The sequence below is a fragment of the Bactrocera oleae genome, chromosome 4 (assembly GCF_042242935.1).
Source record: "Bactrocera oleae isolate idBacOlea1 chromosome 4, idBacOlea1, whole genome shotgun sequence".
Lineage (NCBI taxonomy): Eukaryota > Metazoa > Arthropoda > Insecta > Diptera > Tephritidae > Bactrocera > Bactrocera oleae.
Window position 1 is genome coordinate 56,926,542 of NC_091538.1, and position 18,784 is coordinate 56,945,325.

At 31.8% G+C, this 18,784-nt stretch overlaps 1 protein-coding gene across 3 annotated transcripts in view; it reads left to right on the forward strand.

The window, feature by feature from the left end:
• Nucleotides 1-18,784, forward strand: part of Drip (aquaporin homolog protein drip) — a 73,885-nt gene that overhangs the window by 35,239 nt on the left and 19,862 nt on the right. For 2 of the 3 annotated variants that reach the window (XM_070108728.1, XM_070108729.1), the window contains one exon: nucleotides 12,753-12,946. In XM_070108728.1, the coding sequence (XP_069964829.1) occupies nucleotides 12,753-12,946 (194 nt within the window). Of the gene's footprint in view, nucleotides 1-6,276; nucleotides 7,075-12,752; nucleotides 12,947-18,784 lie in introns of those variants that run through there. The other variant, XM_014239005.3, reaches the window with a different exon arrangement.

The window sequence follows — 18,784 nt, forward strand, 5'->3', positions numbered from 1 at the left end:
AATTCTAAGAACAAATGTTACTTGCAGAGCAACTGAATTTACTTACAATATTAGCGTGTGAAAAACAACGCTAGAAATTTTCTTATTTATGGCTGTTATTGTCCACACTTCTTGATATATATAATATTTATGGTATACATACAAATGTAGATGATCAAAGCCTATGATATGGCAAGCTACTTGACCGAGCCTCGCTTTCCTTTGTATAGTACTTTATTTTAATTCAACAAGGCAAGTATAACTCTTATGCGAACAGCCGATGGATTAGTAGTCTTTTTCAACACTGAAACACACATTTTTTTCGAACTTACGATTCAGTGGAAAATCTACCTTGTTAGTAAAAATAATCTTATAATTATAACTCGAACAGGGTATATGAAGTTTGTAACCAGAAGGAAGACCTTTCGGAGACCATGTAAAGTGTACTTAGTCCTGCCATAAGTTCTGTTACGAGTTTAGATCGCGGGAATCGAGGAGATTTCCCAACAAACCATTACAACAGCTGAATGGTAACCACGTTGAACCATTGTAATAAATTTTTTTGCGTCTTTGGAAGTTTTATACGTAGATTTTGTTGAAATTTTTTTGTGAACATTTTTTCATCTCTAAAAACGATACTTTCCGTTGACCGCGTTCCACTAAAGAAGCCGCTTGCATCTGTTAAGCTTAACATGCTTCAAGCGCGTTTTGAGAAAACGACCAGTTGACCGACGATACGCTTTCATGTGGAGATCATATCGAATAAATTTTATCATATATGGTATCTGGTCGATTTATTCATTTACCTTGATATATTTTTTTTGTTCTATAAGGGGATTTCTTCTAAAGCGAGTTCGCGAACAGTGTTTGTGGCTGAATTGGTTTGAATCAACTCGGCAATTGCACTTCTGTTTTTTTCCACACTTATAAAAAGCAATCACCCCAATACGAATTTCTTTAACTTCCCACTCCATTGTTTATTATAAAAATATTTTATATTAATTTGTAGACAAATCAATCAGACGATAAATCTTACAATTATATTACAAACATATTTGTTTATAAATATTTTGAGAAATGTGCCTAAAAAGGTGTAAAAAATCACCTTCAATAAATTTTCGCACACAATGAGGATAAATTGGCGTTGAAATATTTGCAAAAATTAATCTTTGTAAAATTTAGAAAAATTAATAACTTTATTAGTTAGCAATTGAAACGGCAAGAGCTTTAATTAAGAGATTTTTAACACGCACAACAAAAACGAATTAGCGAAGCGTGTAAAAAAAACAAAAAAAAACAACAAATTAGTTAAATAATAATGCAAAATCAAGTTCATTGTAACCGCTAGTGCAGTCGTGCAAGCTGTAAGCCGGTAGCGTAACTGACACCGCACACAGCTTAGCGCCTCGCCACCATCTCGTGGCACACACAACAAATAAGCAATCAACAGTGTGACCGTCAAGCCGACGTACAACAAGGTGACGACTTGAACTTCAACCGACACAACAAATGCCAATTGTTGTAAAATTTGCATTATCGCTATTATCGCTGTTATTGTTGTTGTTGTAACGACCATTGATAGCTACCGCAATTGCCGCGTTTTGTGGCAACTGCCAACCACATGCTGGCGCAACACAATGCTCACCGCTAAGGTGATAAATAATTTGATTTAATCTACCATATATATACACCTCACAGATACACACAGCGATACATTGTTATTGTTGCAATATATTGTAAATTAACTAACTACTATTGGCTGCCGCATTCTAATTGCCAGTTCGTGGCAACAATGGCATATTTCAACAACAAGCCATTAAGCGTCCGTCTCTCCTTTAAAGCCCCCATAATGCCTTAATCTGAGTTATTTTACTCGCAGTCACGTTTGAATTGGCGCAAATGAGCGATTTTTTTGTGTTTTGCAAATATTACGAAAAAAAGTTGCAACAAAATTTGTGTGCACTACGGTTTTTAATGTTTCTTTTACTCTTATATATTTTTTGTTATACTTTTCGTGTTTATTATTTTGACCTTTTTTAAACCCATATTTCGTCTCACACATATTCGGACTCATCTATTTAAATTTATTTTCACTTCACTTCCTTACTGTCTGGCATTTACCGTTATCGTTCGTTGCCGTTAAAAAATGAAACATTGTCATAAAGAAAGAAAAAACTAATTTTCGCTGTTATTCTATTTTTATCGCCAACTAATTTCTCAACTCACCGCTAATACCTTAATTACTTAGTACCCCAATACGTATTAACACCTAAGCGTGCGATAATGTTATGTGTACACGAGTATTTCACTGATACTCGGTCTTTGCGGGTTCAATTGCAACTCAAATAATCATATATGACGCCAATTTTTATTGAATACATAAATAATTGTGATTTTAAGGAATTCGAAAAAAACGATAACCGAAAGTTTGTACATATGCGAGTATATACATATATCGTACGATTGTTAGCTACCAAAAATTATTGAACTATTACGAATGACATATTTTTGGTACCTTAAACACCGAAATTTATGGAATAAATTTTCGAAATTCTGATAGCTGGTGATAAATATAAACTCTTAGCTATAAAGTTTAATTTTAAGCGAAAAATAATTTGAGAAATACCTGAAACTTTTTGACCTTCTGAGTAAAATACCACTATGCCAATTTGTTTCATAATAAATTAAAAAGTATAAGAAATCAATTTTGTTTCGAAAAGACCACCTGCCAACAAAAATATGTGGTAAATTTTTTCATTTGGGTTTCATTACTACATTTTGTTGTAAACTACTTTCGGAGGACTCATCGTTCATATTTCAAAATCTTTAAATTTAAGATCAATATCATAAAAGGTCGTTATTATATGTTTAAACTAAGCATACGTTTTTAGCTCTTCGTACACAGCCACCTCCATACACTTAAAAGAAAGATCTACTTCCTAAGATCCCAAAAGCAATATGTTAAAGAAGCAAATTAAACCTTTATGCTAGAACTACGCTTAAAAAAATGTTTGATCTATAATAAGAGAACTACTGCAGAGTTTCACATCTGCTTTCATCAGGTGGTGTTGAATCGGCTCAGCGAACGTTGAGCGAACACGAGTACGTTTCAGTCTACACAGGCTTCGGCCACTGGTTGACAGTCGCGATCAAATAAATTTCTGCTAAATGCGAAATATCCTTCAGAAAATATTACACGTGACCAAAACTTAGCGATATTTTATAGTTTTCAATGAATCTGACTCTTGACACTGGCAGTTTGTATGTAAATGTGCCACAAAAAGAGATTTATGAGAATCGATTCTTTGATAAAAAATCTCGGCAGATGCTGTAGCATAATTTTTGTAGTCATAACTAACTCTGCGAGTCGTAATCAAGTCGTCAGCCAATCTCATGATGTAGGATGCAATCGGCTTTAAAATACACATTCGTCCATATAAGCTAAAAAAAGAGAGTCAACATTGACCTCGTTTTCAAAAAAGTGCATGTAAAGTAAAAGAAATTATATATTGATGCATTTTACTTCCAGAGATTTATCAAAACGAAAAAAAAAAAACAAATTATAAATTCATTACAGCTTAACAAATACATCAGTTGTTTAACATGTCTGGATTTAACGGTCAATAAACCTACATAAATGTCAATATTAATACAATTAATTCAAGACAGTAATATATACAATTTTGGAGCCGGTAATTTAAAGCACCTTTAGCTAATATGCCAAAAAGTACCTTTTTAAATTGCGATTTTCGATAACAATGTGATTACACGCCCCCGCCAAAAAAGTAATAACCTGTTGAAATTATTTAGCGAAATAATTCAACATAAATACGGTGAAGAGTGTAGTAGAGTTGGGTCATAAAAATCGCATGCGCTTTGTGCTTAATAACAAAACGTGACTCAAATTAAATTAAAAATTGTCAGCGTCGTCGTCACACTGTCGTAAGCATACAAAAGTTTTTGCAAAATTTTTGGAGCAATGTTGTTATGTCTTATTGTTTTGTATGCATTTCGCTGTGTGATATATTTTTTTGTTCCAACTTATAATGACGTCTAACATTTGATATTTGCATTTCGATAAAATATTAAAATGTGCATTAGTCGCTGTCGTCATTCTGCTGTGAATAATGTACTGTCAAATTGTTATATTTAGTATTTGAAATATTCGTTTTATAAATTTTGATTTTTTTTTTTAACTTGATTATTCCTTCGAAATTGTTTTTATGTGCATTGAGTATCCTTTGAGAATGATAGCAGTAAAGATCTTGACAGTTTTGTGATATTTTCGTATCTTTACTTCTTTTCGAGTGCGTTTGACAGCTTTATACATAAGTTCGTGACGTCATAAGCGAAAAAAAGGAGAGTATTTTTTGCTTTCAATTTTTTTTTACTAATCCAAATTTAAATTTCATTATTATTTAAATTGTATGTATAAGTAAACAACCCCTTCTAAAATTAGGTTAAGTTAATTTATATTGGCTGGCTGTCCCACCATACATAGAACTCTTGGTCCTTTGTAATACCAGATGGAATTTCATTTTGGTTAGAGCTGAAGTATGCGTCGTACAGAACCTCAACGATTTTTGCGAATTCTAAGATAGACTTAATATATTTGATAATTCATCTAGTCCCTTGAACTCCTATATATCTAAGACGAGTTCTCGATAAGGTCTCAAAGAAGCAAAGGAGGTGTTGCAGCGTCTCTCTTATGCCTACTTGCTGCAGTTTCTGCATGTGTCATCGTTACTTATCTGGCTAGCATGTGATGCCAGTAAATTGTGACCTGTCAATAGGCCAACATCCGTCCTGCAGTCTTTTCGAGCCCGTTTGAGTAAACCGCATGTGTTTTTTTCTTCGGTGCCCTGGCACATGATCTTGGCGATGCTGCAAGTCCTTAAGATATTTGATCTCACGCTGATCGGTCTGTCAGCTCTTTCAGTAATTTTATTGTGTTTCGTTTTTAGCCACTTGCGTGTTTTCTGTGCTGATTCAGTACGACACTTTTGGCCAGCTCATTAGCTTAGTCGATTTAGTCATATTCGTTTGTCTACTTCTCCGACTTCTGTATATACCCGAACTAGTCTGCTGTTCATTTGTTGAAACCACTGATATATATATATCATATACTGGTTCAAAGTATATGATATAGCTGTCATACAAACTGAACCGATCCAAATCAAGTCATCTTTATGGAAAACTTCTCATCATAAATTTTATTTATTAATTTTCCGAAAAATATTCACAAAGACAAATATGTCGATCCATTATTTTCCCTATAATGTATTACTACAACCATTAAACGTATACGTTTTGCTGAATACTATAAATTATATAGCCTGAATGCACTTTTTCATTTATGATGCTTTTCAACACTTTCGGAAGTCATCAAGCACTATATAATAGCCAACAGTCTCGCGCTAACGTAGCGGTATCATTAATTTTGACAGCTGTTAACACATTCCGAGTGTTGACAGCGCCATCATGGTGAAAGAGCGAGCACAAATAAAATGAAAAATGATTGAAAAGTACATACGACATCCGCAAATGGTGGTTGGAAGGGATTTATTTCTTATCAAAAAATAAAATATTAAAAAGTAAATTTATTACATTATATCTAATTAATTGTCTACCAGATGCTTTCTCAACACGTGTCCGAATACGCACGCTCAATTGTTTTTTTCTTTTAGATTTTTACTATGTTAGTAAGGTTATAATAATGATAAAAATAAAAAATATATATTTTTTTAGTTTTATTCATATATTTGTAAATACTTAAAGATAACTATAATTCACAACACCTTCGGAAATTGATAAATATTTACGCTCTTCAGTAAATGCATGTCAACTACTCAGCAACGAGTTACATTGAAGACTGATAAGACAATGCACTACTCAAATGTAGTGGCACTCAAGAAATACATTACCCCACTCTCTCACCCACCACGTCACGCGCCCTTCGACGACTATCCCAACATTATTATCATTACGTGGCGCGTATACGTAATCTGTTCATGCCCATATTTTGTCATATCTTCCGCAGATAACTCGCACTGATATTCACACGCTACCCCACCACTATCATTGCTGTTGTTGCTTTTATCATTTTCATTTTGATTCTTGGCGCTCACTCAGGTGCGCCTTACACAGTCATAGCCACAGCCCTAATGAGCGCCACCCTAACACCCAGCACCCCGCCAACTTTAGCAGCAGTAAAGACAGTGAAATTTAACAGTAAAGCTGAGCCACCCCCGCCGAAAAAAAGCGATCGCACGCTGGCCATACGCTTCAGTTCAAAACTCGACTGTCAAGCAAGCGCACTTGTCGCCACTGCACTGCAAAGCACAACGAGAAAAATTCGAGGGATAATATTATATTGTTGAAAAATCGCCGACGACATCTTCTACCAGCGATTAGCGTGAAATATTCCATATTATTTAATATATAATTGAATATTACGCGCCAGTGTTTTATTTACCTTTGTCATTAAATCGACAATTATAGCGATTAATTAACAATACAACTTCACTTAATAACTGTTGTTGTGTTTTAATTTTTGCTATTATTCGCCGTCACTCGCGTGTATTGTGATCTGTTCGCTGTTACTTATTAATTGCTACTCGTGGAGTAAATCAAAATAACTCGTCAAAATAAATAAAGACAATAGTTAGTACGACTAGCAGAAACGTTGATAAATTTCGCACCGCTAAATTCGAAAAAACGTATCGTATTTGTTTACGGTGATAGAAAAGTGGTTACGCTCGCGTAAAGCATTCAGTTCGCACTTCGGCGTCGTCGGTGGCAACATCATTATCACTTTTACTCGTTTTGATTTCCTTACTTGACAACTCACTCATTGCCCGGCTGCATATCTTCAATTATCACCGAAAAAACACACGATCTCAAGTGAAATCTCTTCTTAAGTGCTTAGCTCGGGTGATACTGTAGTGATATTTAGTTGCATGGCGTCGGTAGATCTGCAGTCTCCTCCACAAGAAGACAATACAACACAAGTGCAAATCTCATACGAGCAGCGCGAAAAGAAAGTTTTCCAAGAAAATACCGAAATGACATTCTCGGCGGACCGCATTTCTGAGGGTAATTTTAGTTCAAAATAATTATTATTTTTTAAATCTGAGAATAATTTCACTTCAAAATAAAAGTTTTTTAAATTTTTGTGCGAGTTCAAAGAATATAGTTTAGAAATATTTTGTGAGCAAATATATTATATTGAAATATCTGGAAGTATTTTTTAAAACTTTGTGTGAAAATTTTCCGATTGTTTGCTAAAATATAAATATCGTATAGTATATGTTAAACTGAAGCAATTGTCAAAAAGTTGTATTTGTGTTAAAGAAAAAAACATTTTTTATTAAAGGGTATGACAACCAGGTTATTTGTGTTGAAATCAGGGTGCAAATAATGCATTAAAAACAGAATTTAATAAACATTTGAAATAATTTTGTTTATATTGAAATACCAAATAGTAAAAAAATAATTTTTAATTTTTAATCCCAAAAACGGTTTTAAAAAATTTTTAAAAAATGTGTAATTTAAAAACTGGATTAAAAGTTTATTTTCAATAAAAGATAATTAAATTTTAATTTTAATACCAAATAATTTTAATACCAATTAAAAAATAAAAAAAAATATCTAAAAAAATTTTATTACCAAAAAATAATTTTAAAAAAATATTGTAGAATTTTAATTGTTTCGCGTTTGCGGACTTCGTGTTTTAGCGTTTTGAACTAGAGCTCGCACAGAGCCATTATCCTCAATACTCCACTTGTCACCAAACTTACACACTCAAACGATATTTTAACACATTTTTATTCTGATTTTAGGATTAAAAATTAACTTAAAAATTTTTTCTATTAAATTAAAAATTTAAATATTTAATGTTCTCTCCAACCTCTTAAAATTAAATTGGTATTAAAAGTTTTAAAATAAATTCAATTTAATTTAATTAAAAATTAATTTTTAATTCAAAGTTCTTAGAAGAAAAATTCTCTACCCTGGTTAAATTAATACTTTTTTCAATATATTAATAATATATTATTTGTGCGATTTTGAAGAATTTAGCTGTAACAAGTTTTTTTTTTTTGAATACATTCTTTTTACTAAACTTTATTAATATTATATAATGAAAAGGAAACAAAATTATAGTTTCTTGATCTTCAAGAATTTCGTAATTTTTGTGTGAATTTAAAAATAAATATTTTTATAATTGATGTTTTACTTAATTGAAAATATAAATTACACAAATAATTTAAGTAAAAAGTATTTTATTTGCATTTATTTATTTTGGTTTTTGTTAACTTGAAAGAAAATAGTAGAATCATTTACCGTTTACTTAATTCATTGAAAACAAGTTTTTGAAACAAATACCATAAATTTAAAAATCATCCTATTGAGCAATGTTTAAATACATTTAACGAAAAATTTCAAAAAATATTTGAGTGCTGCGTTAATGATTATATAATAATAAAAATAACATAATCAATTCTAAAATTGTACAATTTCTAAATTCAATCAATCATCTTGGAGTGAATTTCCGATATATAGCATTTTATAATTCTTGAATTGTTAATAAGTTTGTAAATAAGTTATTTATCAATCATTATCAATTTTATTTTGGGCAGTTGCAAGTCGTTCTAATTAATTTGACAAGTTGTAAAATAATATAGACAACCCTTCGATGTAATATTTTACTTATCATTCGCGAAAATTGACACAAGATCAATTAGACTGACGAAAAAAAATATACCGTACAAGTACGAGAGTTGGAGGTACCTATCATTTGCTGACGATAAATTTTCAGATATGATAAAATAGTTTTCAATGTTTGTTACCATAAATATGTAAAAAACACAAATATTTTTTTAAATTTTTTACACAAACAAACACAAAGACAAAGTGTCTTATTATGCACTGAACAGGGTTTACTAAGTTTTCCACAGTGTTTGTAATACCCAAAAGGAAACGTCAGAGACCCTATAAAGTATATGTTTATATATAAATGATCAGCGTGACGAGCTGAGTCGATTAAGCCATGTCCATTCTGTATATGTATATTCGAGCTAGTCCCCCAGTTTTTGAGATATCGTTCTGAAATTTTGCAGCCGTCCTTTTCTCACCAAGAAGTTACTCATTTGTGCGAACAGTTGATCTCGGACTACTATTGCATAAAGCTGTCATACAAACTGAACGATCGCAATAAAGTATTTGTATGGAAAGTTTTCTCATTTGACGAGATCTCCGAAGAAATTTTTCTGATCTTATTACTTTAACATATAGCTCCCATACAAACTGGCCGCTCAAAAATAAGTTCTTCTAAGGAATCTTTTGTATTTGTGAAGGTTGTATAGCTTCGATGCAACCGAAGTTAGCGTTTTTTCTTGTTTTGCATTGAGATTACAAAAAACTTTTAAACTTTTATTGCACAATAAATTTATTTATATATATTATAGTTTTCAAAATAATACTGAACACGGCTGCGAGGCTTACATATGTTAAACCCATTTTTTTTTTCTAATTAAAAACTTTTATATTATTTAATAACTGTACCTACAACTTTCTAATTATATTTATCCGCTAGAAAACTTAGCTGAACATCAAAACTTGCTGAGATTATTATATGGTTGCTGAAATATGTGCTATTCCTGACACGCCATTTGGTTGTTTTCAAAAGTATTATTATTTAAATTTCTAAAATAATTTATTATCGCTTAGTCTTTGAACAGCTCAGACAAAAACAAATTGTAGAAAATATTAGTAAAAATTATCATTAACAAGAAACTCCTACTTAATTCCAATGCTTGACAATTTTATCTCAAACTTTTCACATGCGTTTCATATTCAAAAGCCTTTACTTAATCTTAAAAATTTAATTACGCACGAACTTGCGCTGAGCACACATTTATTTATAACCACTTGCATTCATACCTATATCTATGGTATATATACTTCTTTACACTTTTATATGTCATCTCACAAAAAGTGTTATAAATGTGCTTCCATATTCTGAAAGTGATTTATGACGACTTGTTTCGAAACCATTTTTAATAACCGTTATGCTACTAAAAGTAAAAATAATTTTTGTATTCGTATCTAAGATAAGTAAGTGAGATGATAGCAAAAGTGTAAGAAAATATTCAATGTCATAAAAATTATTGCTAAATATTTGCTTGCAGAATTTTTTATGACAATTCATATTTGATTTTGTGGTTTGGGCAATATTTTTTAAACAAAAACAAAGTGCGACGAAGTAAGTACATTAAAAAAATTGCATAATTACAGTTTGCAAAAGCTTTATTAGAAGATTATTTACGTTGACATTATTTGGAAGGAGTTTTAAGAAGAACTATTGGAATTTATTACTGCATAAATGGTTGCTTAAATGACTGGATAGCTTTTTGCTATATAAATATATTTTCTTAACTAGAAACGTTAGAGAAGTGAAAAGAAAAATTGCTGGTATTTTATTTGAAAATTATAGGTTATGTACTCTGTACCGTTGTCTTTTCTAATCGTTTTTATTGCATTGTTAATTTTTGTGTTTCGTGATACTTGATTTGTCTTTTCATAAGATCATTTAATTGCATACTTTTTAAAAATAAAGTTATAATTTCCAACATTCCATTAATGACATAACACTTTATAACATTTAAAATATCAATAATGGTATTTTAGATGACTTTTATTATAATATAATGTATGTATGCCCCTTTTGAACTCTATACATTTCCAGGGCAATGTCTGCAATCAACCAATTACTATTGATTTTATTGATAAGTTATTTTAATATTCTCTGCTATTATCTCTTCTCTGCTATTATCTCTAATGAAATATATAAATGAATTACGGTGACTGAACTCGACTAAAACACATTTTCTGCATCGTATGACATTTATTATTTGATGCACTAAAACCAAATACTTGCATTCTTGATAAAATTAGCAATCCAAAATACAAAATTTTTTTAAAATTATATAATTATATAATACATAGTGGTATTTTTGAAATAAAAAATATGTAAATTTCAACTCTCATTATCATCACTCCGAATAGGTGTCATTGCGGAATAGATATTTTATTAACTAAATGAATTTATCCGCTTTTTCCGTAAATTTTGATAAACGATATATGAACATTGCAGATTTTTATACCCTGAACCGGAACTAGAACCACAGTTTTTGAAATATCGATCAAAAATTTGCAAAAGTTCTTTTTCAGCAAGAAGCTGCTCAGTTGTCGGAACCACCGATATCGAACCATTATACTGGTAGGATATAAATGCCTTACAAACTGATCGATAAAACTTAAGTTCCTGTATGGAAAACTTTTTTATTTTGATAAGGTACCTTCATGAAATTTGGCATAAATTGTTATCCGAGGCAGCGCTGCAATCTCTGCACAAATTGTTCAGATCGGACCACTTTATCGTATTGCTGACTTCCAAATTGATGGATCAAAATCAAGATACGAATCTTTTTATACATTTTTATGCTATAAAAAATGCACCTGTGAAAGTATAGCTAGTATAAGCTTCGTGCAACCGAATTTGACGTTTTTTTCTTGTTTTATTTTCTTTTCCTATATGATTTATTTCTTTTTTGATTATTGACTACCCGTCAGTCGTATTCTTGAAAACATATCCTTAGAGAATTATTTTTTATATATATATTTTTGTTTTATAAACAGTTCAACTAAATAGATAGTCTTAAGCTTTATATATAATATACATAAGTACATTCTTATATTAACGAATCTTAAACAAATGGAGCAACAAAATTCTATAAATCAAATACTTCATACTTCAGTGTGACATATTTGTAGACATCAAGTGTCGCGTAGTTCCCCACCAATAAAATAGAGAAATTAGCAGCTTCATTTGTGTGCTAGCAACGAGTGTCAAAAACAACAACTGTGCATTCTCACCAATAAATTTGTGTGTGTTCTGGTATGCTTATACAAATATCAAAATTCACGCCTGTCAATCAAAACAAACACTTAGAATCAACGGGTGTTAAAATAAATATGAATATTTTTGGTATTTTCCGCTTCAATTTATGGCGGAAAAAAAGTATTCATACACAAAGAATTGTTTGTTTATTTGTATAAATAAAGTTAGTTATTGCTATCGGCAAAGCGCTACTCATTGTCTTTCGATGCTTAGTATCTTGACTTTGTTGATTGATTTGCTTCACAGTAATTTTACGTTCGAATGCCGGAACATCAAAATGCTTTTACTAGCCCTAATAACTTTGGTGCTCGTATGTTATAAAATATTACTTTGACAAATAAATCCGTTGTATTGTTTTGTTTTGCTAACTTCTGAAGCACAAATGAAATGAAAAATTACAAAACTAATGTTTTGTGGGTTTAATGAAGTGAAGAATGAAAAGTATGAATTTATATATTTATTTTTACATACGTTTTAAGGTACAAATAGCGTACACAAATATTTTGCTATAGTGCTTGGGGATTTAATTTATTATTTTGAATATTTAGATACACCTATACAAACGCAAATATATTTTTCATTAATAATTGCTGCATGAACTGTTCTTTCTGCTAATTTTGCATAACTCTTTAAAAAAAAAAAAATTATTTTTTTATATATCAAATCAAATTATAATTTTTTTACTCTCGCAACATGTTGCTACAGAGTATAATAGTTTTTTTTTTTTTATTTTAAATAAATATGTATATGGTATTATATGTACAAGTATATAATAAAAATTATTTAATATATCTCTTCCCTTCCATTACAGACATTCCGAAAATTATTGGTGTCAGTGACATCACAGAGAATAAGAAGATATGGCGCGCTCTAATTGGCGAATTCTTGGGCACCTTCTTCTTGGTCGCCATCGGTGTAGGCAGTTGTACCGGCGGTGATACGTACACAGCATCGGTGCCACAAATTGCATTCTGCTTCGGTTTGGTGGTGGCCACTATGGCGCTGGTAAGTGCAAAATAACATTATTTATTTATAAGTAAAGTATAAAATTTCGAACAAACCAACAAATACCAAAATTAATGAATAAATGAATCAAAAATAAATCAAGCTTGTGCTCAATTTAGAAACTATAAAGTTTTTTACTATATATTGCTTTTTTCATTAAATTTGTTTAACATATATGATTTATTTATTTTTTAATTTATGTTTTTATATAAACTCAATCTCCTACTTTCGAAATTCTTAAATGAATTCTAATTTTTTTATAATTTTTTTGTTTTTACATAAATTAAATGCACCCGTGCTCATTTGCAAGGTTAAACTCGTAATTAAAGCTAAATGATCGCGCTTTTCAATTGCTCATCTCCATTTAATTACCGTAGAACAAGCTTGCAAAATATTGGTTATTAAACCAATTTGCACATCATTGTTTATTGGGGTAGGTTTCTGCCAATCAAAGTGCAACTAGGTAATCTGTACATAAATGAGCCAATAAAGCAAGTCACAGATGGCTACAAAGTAAATATTTGTGTAGAAAATCCCTATTTTTTTGAAAAAATTACTAACTTTTATTAAAAAAAAAGTTCCAATATTCGAAATCGCCGAAAATATTTGCATACACGTTAGCGAAAAATTTTGAAATAAAATTTTGTACTGTTTTCTGACCTTAAACTTTGATATTAAAAACAACTTTTACATCCTAGCTCATTGTCTTTGCAGTAAGATTGTCTTATGATAGAACATAATTGTTTCACTATCAAGCAGATGGTAGCGTTTTATATAGTATTCCGCCTTTTCTAATTAAATATTTTTTCATTCGTCAGTTTACTCCTACCCATGCACATATTTTTAAATACTTGTATTATTAATCTTCGAATATGTCTCAATTAGGATACTTGAATCCAAGAAATTATAAACGATCTTGCCTTCGACAAGGTTAGGTTAGGTTAGGCTAAATAGTCGATTGGAATAGAGATCTCACTTCCATAACTTATAACGCCTATCCATTGTGGTACCTAGAACTCCTATAAAATTTATCATAAAAACCATCTTAAATCGGCAAAGCGCTTTAGCTGATCACAAGCTTGTTGAGACGGCCAATGTCAGTTTCGGCTATGTATCCTGGTTCGCTGAAGGTATAGCTGCCGAGATGTTTCGAACTCAGTCTTGCAAAAGCTAGACAATGGAGGAGAAAGTGCTACGATGTTTTCACCTGACGTTCTTTCATACAATTTTGAGAATTGGCGTCCGACTGAATTGTTAGCCTTATAGCATGAATGCCTATTGGACAATAACCTGGCACCCAAACGAGTTTGATGATAAAGTAGCTTGATGTTATTTCTAGTCCAAACATACGCTGCTTGACTAGCTTTATACGCAAGGTTCGCGCGCTCAGAGCTAGTATTGCCGCTCTGTTTGCGGAGTGAATGTTCACCTCTCTGAAAGGAGCTGCACTTCGGATGAGTTAGTCTACTGCTATCTTAATAGCAGCCACTTCGGACTGAAAAAAAAAACTACAGCCTAAAGCTAAGCTTGAGGGAGAGCTCCTTACAGAAAACTCCACTCCAAATCGACCAAATAAGTCTTCGAAAAAAGCTAACACCATGTACTTCTATAAAGTTTTCTCACTTGGTTTTCTTTATTTCTTTAGGTCTTTTAAATTTTATCACTTTTCACTGTGTCTGCTTGCTTTGTCGTTCTGATACCATGCAATTTCTTGGTGCTTCTTCTGGTGTGCTTTAAAGCAAGATGTGTTTGTTAGAATTATTATTTTCGATATGATTCGATTAGATACCTGAACTTCCAAGATGGCGAGGGGATCTCACTGAAACTGCTATATGCATTTCTTTGTGAATACTGTTAAAAACCTAGGTACTTTACCTAGATGTTTAAAAGTGTAAGAACCGAGGTATTTTAGTTTTGGTCTGTCTTAGGCAAAACACTCAAGCAGGAGGAAATCTTAAATTTGAGAAGTGTCGGAGTATATAGCTTCTATATCGAGGCCTTACAGCTGCTTTACACCACTTATACTAACTATACAAAAGGTTTTCTTCGCTTCGCTATCTGATCGCTATACTTCTTCATAAAATTATTCCTTTTATCTCTATTGATGCTTTTTAGCTTGTTTAGGGGTTACAAATTCTTAAAACGTCCCTTCTTTTTCGATAAAATTCCAACATAATATTCTAAAATTCTTAGAAATGTTGAAGTTTTTAGTACAGCCTTCTTCAGCATTAGTATTGTCAAAAAAGCAAATTTTTACACAGAAATATTTTTCACTGTAATTCTCAGCACATGTGACCACTGTGCAGCGACTTTTTAACACACTTTTAATAAACTAGTAATGAACTCATATTTAGGCCTAAGCCACATATTTCTAAGACATTGGCATTTACTTTTCAGAGTTGTCAAACCAGCTAGGCATGAAAGCAAAAAATTAAAACAGACAATTAACTGCGAATGAAATAATAAAACTCAGGGCATAAAAATGTTTTTATTTTCATTTTTTCTTTTTTCGTTGTAAAAAGACGTAATGTTGCAAGTGCAACAAACAGCAAATACAAATGAAAACCAGCCAGCAAATTGTATTGCCGACTAAACCACATTTTCTGTATTTTCTGTGAATGAGAGCGAGCGGCGGCTGCGCGTGCGTGACAGCGAACACTAAACGCACAGCATTAAGACGAGTATCGGCAACTAAAACGTTCAACTGATTTGTCAGCAAACGCCAACTGAAGCGCTTGCAACGCTTAATTACGCGCGTGCACACGCACACACATATGCTTAGATGTATATTTGTATATGTTTGTATATATGTGTGTTTGTAAGTAAATGTGCGACTATTTATGCACGCACGTACTTAAGCAATGACAAGTGCAACGCGCTTGCGTGCAACGAAGTTCTAGATTGAGGTAGGTCGCCGCGCAGTAAATGCCGGCGACGTCTAGCAGAGGGCGCGGCGGTGCAAATGGCAGGCATTTGTCGTAATTAGCTTTAATCAACGCGAGCTTAGGCGCTCGTTTATTATGCATCTGTGTATGTTTGTATATTGTTGTTAATATTGTATTTTTTTTTTGTTCAATTACATGCAATCTTGTTCTATTTGTTGCTGCACGATGCCACTGCCACTGAGTTGGCTATTGCTCATAGTTCACTGCACGCCACTGTAGCATTGAGCAAGTTGCAGCATTGCAAATGTCAGCGCATTACTGCATTTGACGCAGAGTGATCGCCCAAAGTATTTTCGCTCATTTCTATCCTGCGGTTATCATCCATCAGTTAATTGTTGGTATGCCAACTAATATTTAGTAGAAAAAATTTATTTTTTTTTAATTCGCCCGAACAATAGCCCGTGCTCGGCTTATATTTATTGTTTGATCTAAAAAATAACATATTAATCAAAATAATAATTTAATTTAAAACATTTAAAAAAAAATGTATAAAAATAGTTGCATTTAATTGCATGTTGTTTGGATTTGCAAGGAACAATCGCTGCGCTTTTCGTGTGAGCATATGTGTATATACGCGGTTATATGTACATTAAGGTGGTCCTTAAATAAATTTTGATTTTAGAAGTAAATTTCATATATGATTTTAAAAAAATACAGAAAAATAAATAAAATAGTCTAAATTTTAGCTTTATTAGTTCGAACATTTTCAGACGTGCGGTTTTTGATGGGTCATGCGTCTTATAAAGATTATCTTGTCGGTCTATTTGGCTACCACATTTATTTTGCAGAATCGGTAATATACCGCCAATAACGCACAGAATGTTGATGGCCAACTGAAATATCAGCATTGTTTGCTAAGGCTCACAAAAAGTAGTCAAACTGAGTAAAATAACCTGAACGAGGCACCTAATTAACGAACCTTGAGAAATCTTGGTTTTCCCGCTACAAATAGGTTAAATTTGCTTATTTGAGGACCGGTTAAGCAAGAAATTTTGCTTATCTTTTTTGCAGAGTCTTCTCTTGCAAATTCTTCTCTTTACTGTTTAGAATCCGAATTTTGAAAATTAACTTTAAAGATTTTTCAAATGTGAAGGGTAATAATATACCGTTAACAACTGTCAAAAATATGTGCTTACTTCTCCAGCTTGGTTGACAGCTGTCTTTGTATGAAATTCTTCTTCAAAACAAACAGCTTATATAAAAAATAACTATTAAATCACTTTTTTTTTAACCATCTAAGTTGTAGCTTTGCCTGTACACCATTTACCCCTTATGTTAGTAACCAACTTTACCGACGTCTTTTAGCAACCGGGTACCGGGGTATTATTCTGATCTGAGTATTATTATTATTTTGTTTATTTTATTAAAAATTTTTTAGAAAAAAATTTTTTCTTCAAATATTAATAGTCAGTGACAATTTAAAGAAAAAAAAATAACAACGTGGAATAAAAAAAATGAACTCACAAATAGCTTTCTTTTAAGTTAAAAAACGACGATTTGAGAGCTTAAAATGAAATATTGAATTTTTTTTAAGCTATTCACACAAATTCGCCGCGGTGGGTGATTCAGTTCTTTTGGTAAAAGAACTGAATATTTTGGTTCGAGTCTCGCTTTGCCATGCTTCATGCCCAAAAAGATTAGATGTTGAGATCCTCTGAAATTTCACTGATGCCAACACGAAGATTTTCAAGCAATGTTTCTTTAAATGTTTCGATGTTATCGTCATTTACAGAGTTAGATGGACGAATCTCACGCTCAATGACTTCACGACCTTCATTGAATGCTTTGTGCCTCGTAAATACTTACATATGTATGTTTCTAATAAAGTAAACTCCCCAAAACACTTCAGCAACATTTTCAGTAGTTCCGTAACCGTGATTCCATTGGACACACAAAACTTCAAGCAAGGTTGCAAGCAAAAAAAAAAAAAATTTTTAAAGCTTTACAAAATTATTGCTTAATTTGTTACCGAAATAAATTTTTTCATAACAAAATTTCCAAAACCACACAGCTTACATGAAACTTAACAGTATGTGTGTGAAATAATAGTATTTTGAGAATAAAGACCTACCAACCATAGTCCTATCGGTTTTTCGGCATTAATATTAATAAACTTTTTTTAAATTTTTTTAAGCTAATCAAAATTTTATTGCCCTGTGTATCTTTATTTCGGTTGAGGGAGACTACAAAAATCATTCATAAAATGTTTAAGCACCTCCCTAGCCTAGCATATACATCGATACCTACATATATTCTTGTAAATATACGCTCAGTTCAACCTTAACATTACAAAAAGTATATGCATACATTGTTGTTGCCTGGTAAGCACTGTCAATAATAAGTTTAACTTATCAACCAACCCAGCTTTCCATCACTCAGCTGAACTCGACAAGCCCATTGTTCTGTTTTGGTTTTTTTTTGCACATTTTCTCATGTTGATTTATGTAATATCATTTACCGTTCAATTTATGCGCAAACAATGTGAGTGCATATGAGTGCACATATACAAACAATGCACACAAGTGTACTTGTACACATGTATGCTATGTATGAAGTCCATGTAAACAGGTGTTTTACTTGAATTGTATTATTTTAGCAATCGCTGTTGTTTTTGCTTTTTTGCAATCATTGTTTTTTTTTTTAATTTTTGTTTTTCTTGTTGTCAGCTATACTTTTATTTTTAGTGTAGGCCAGGCAATTTAATTGCTAATCACAAGTATTGCACGCGAATTTATGAAGCAATAAATACCACAACAACAATAACAACAACCACAACCACTTAACCGTCACAGTAGGCGTTCAATTATTGTTAACATGATTATAATGAATATATGCGATATATCTGCCATGGCAATACTACAAGTATAGATAACAATGTATGCGATATCGCTTT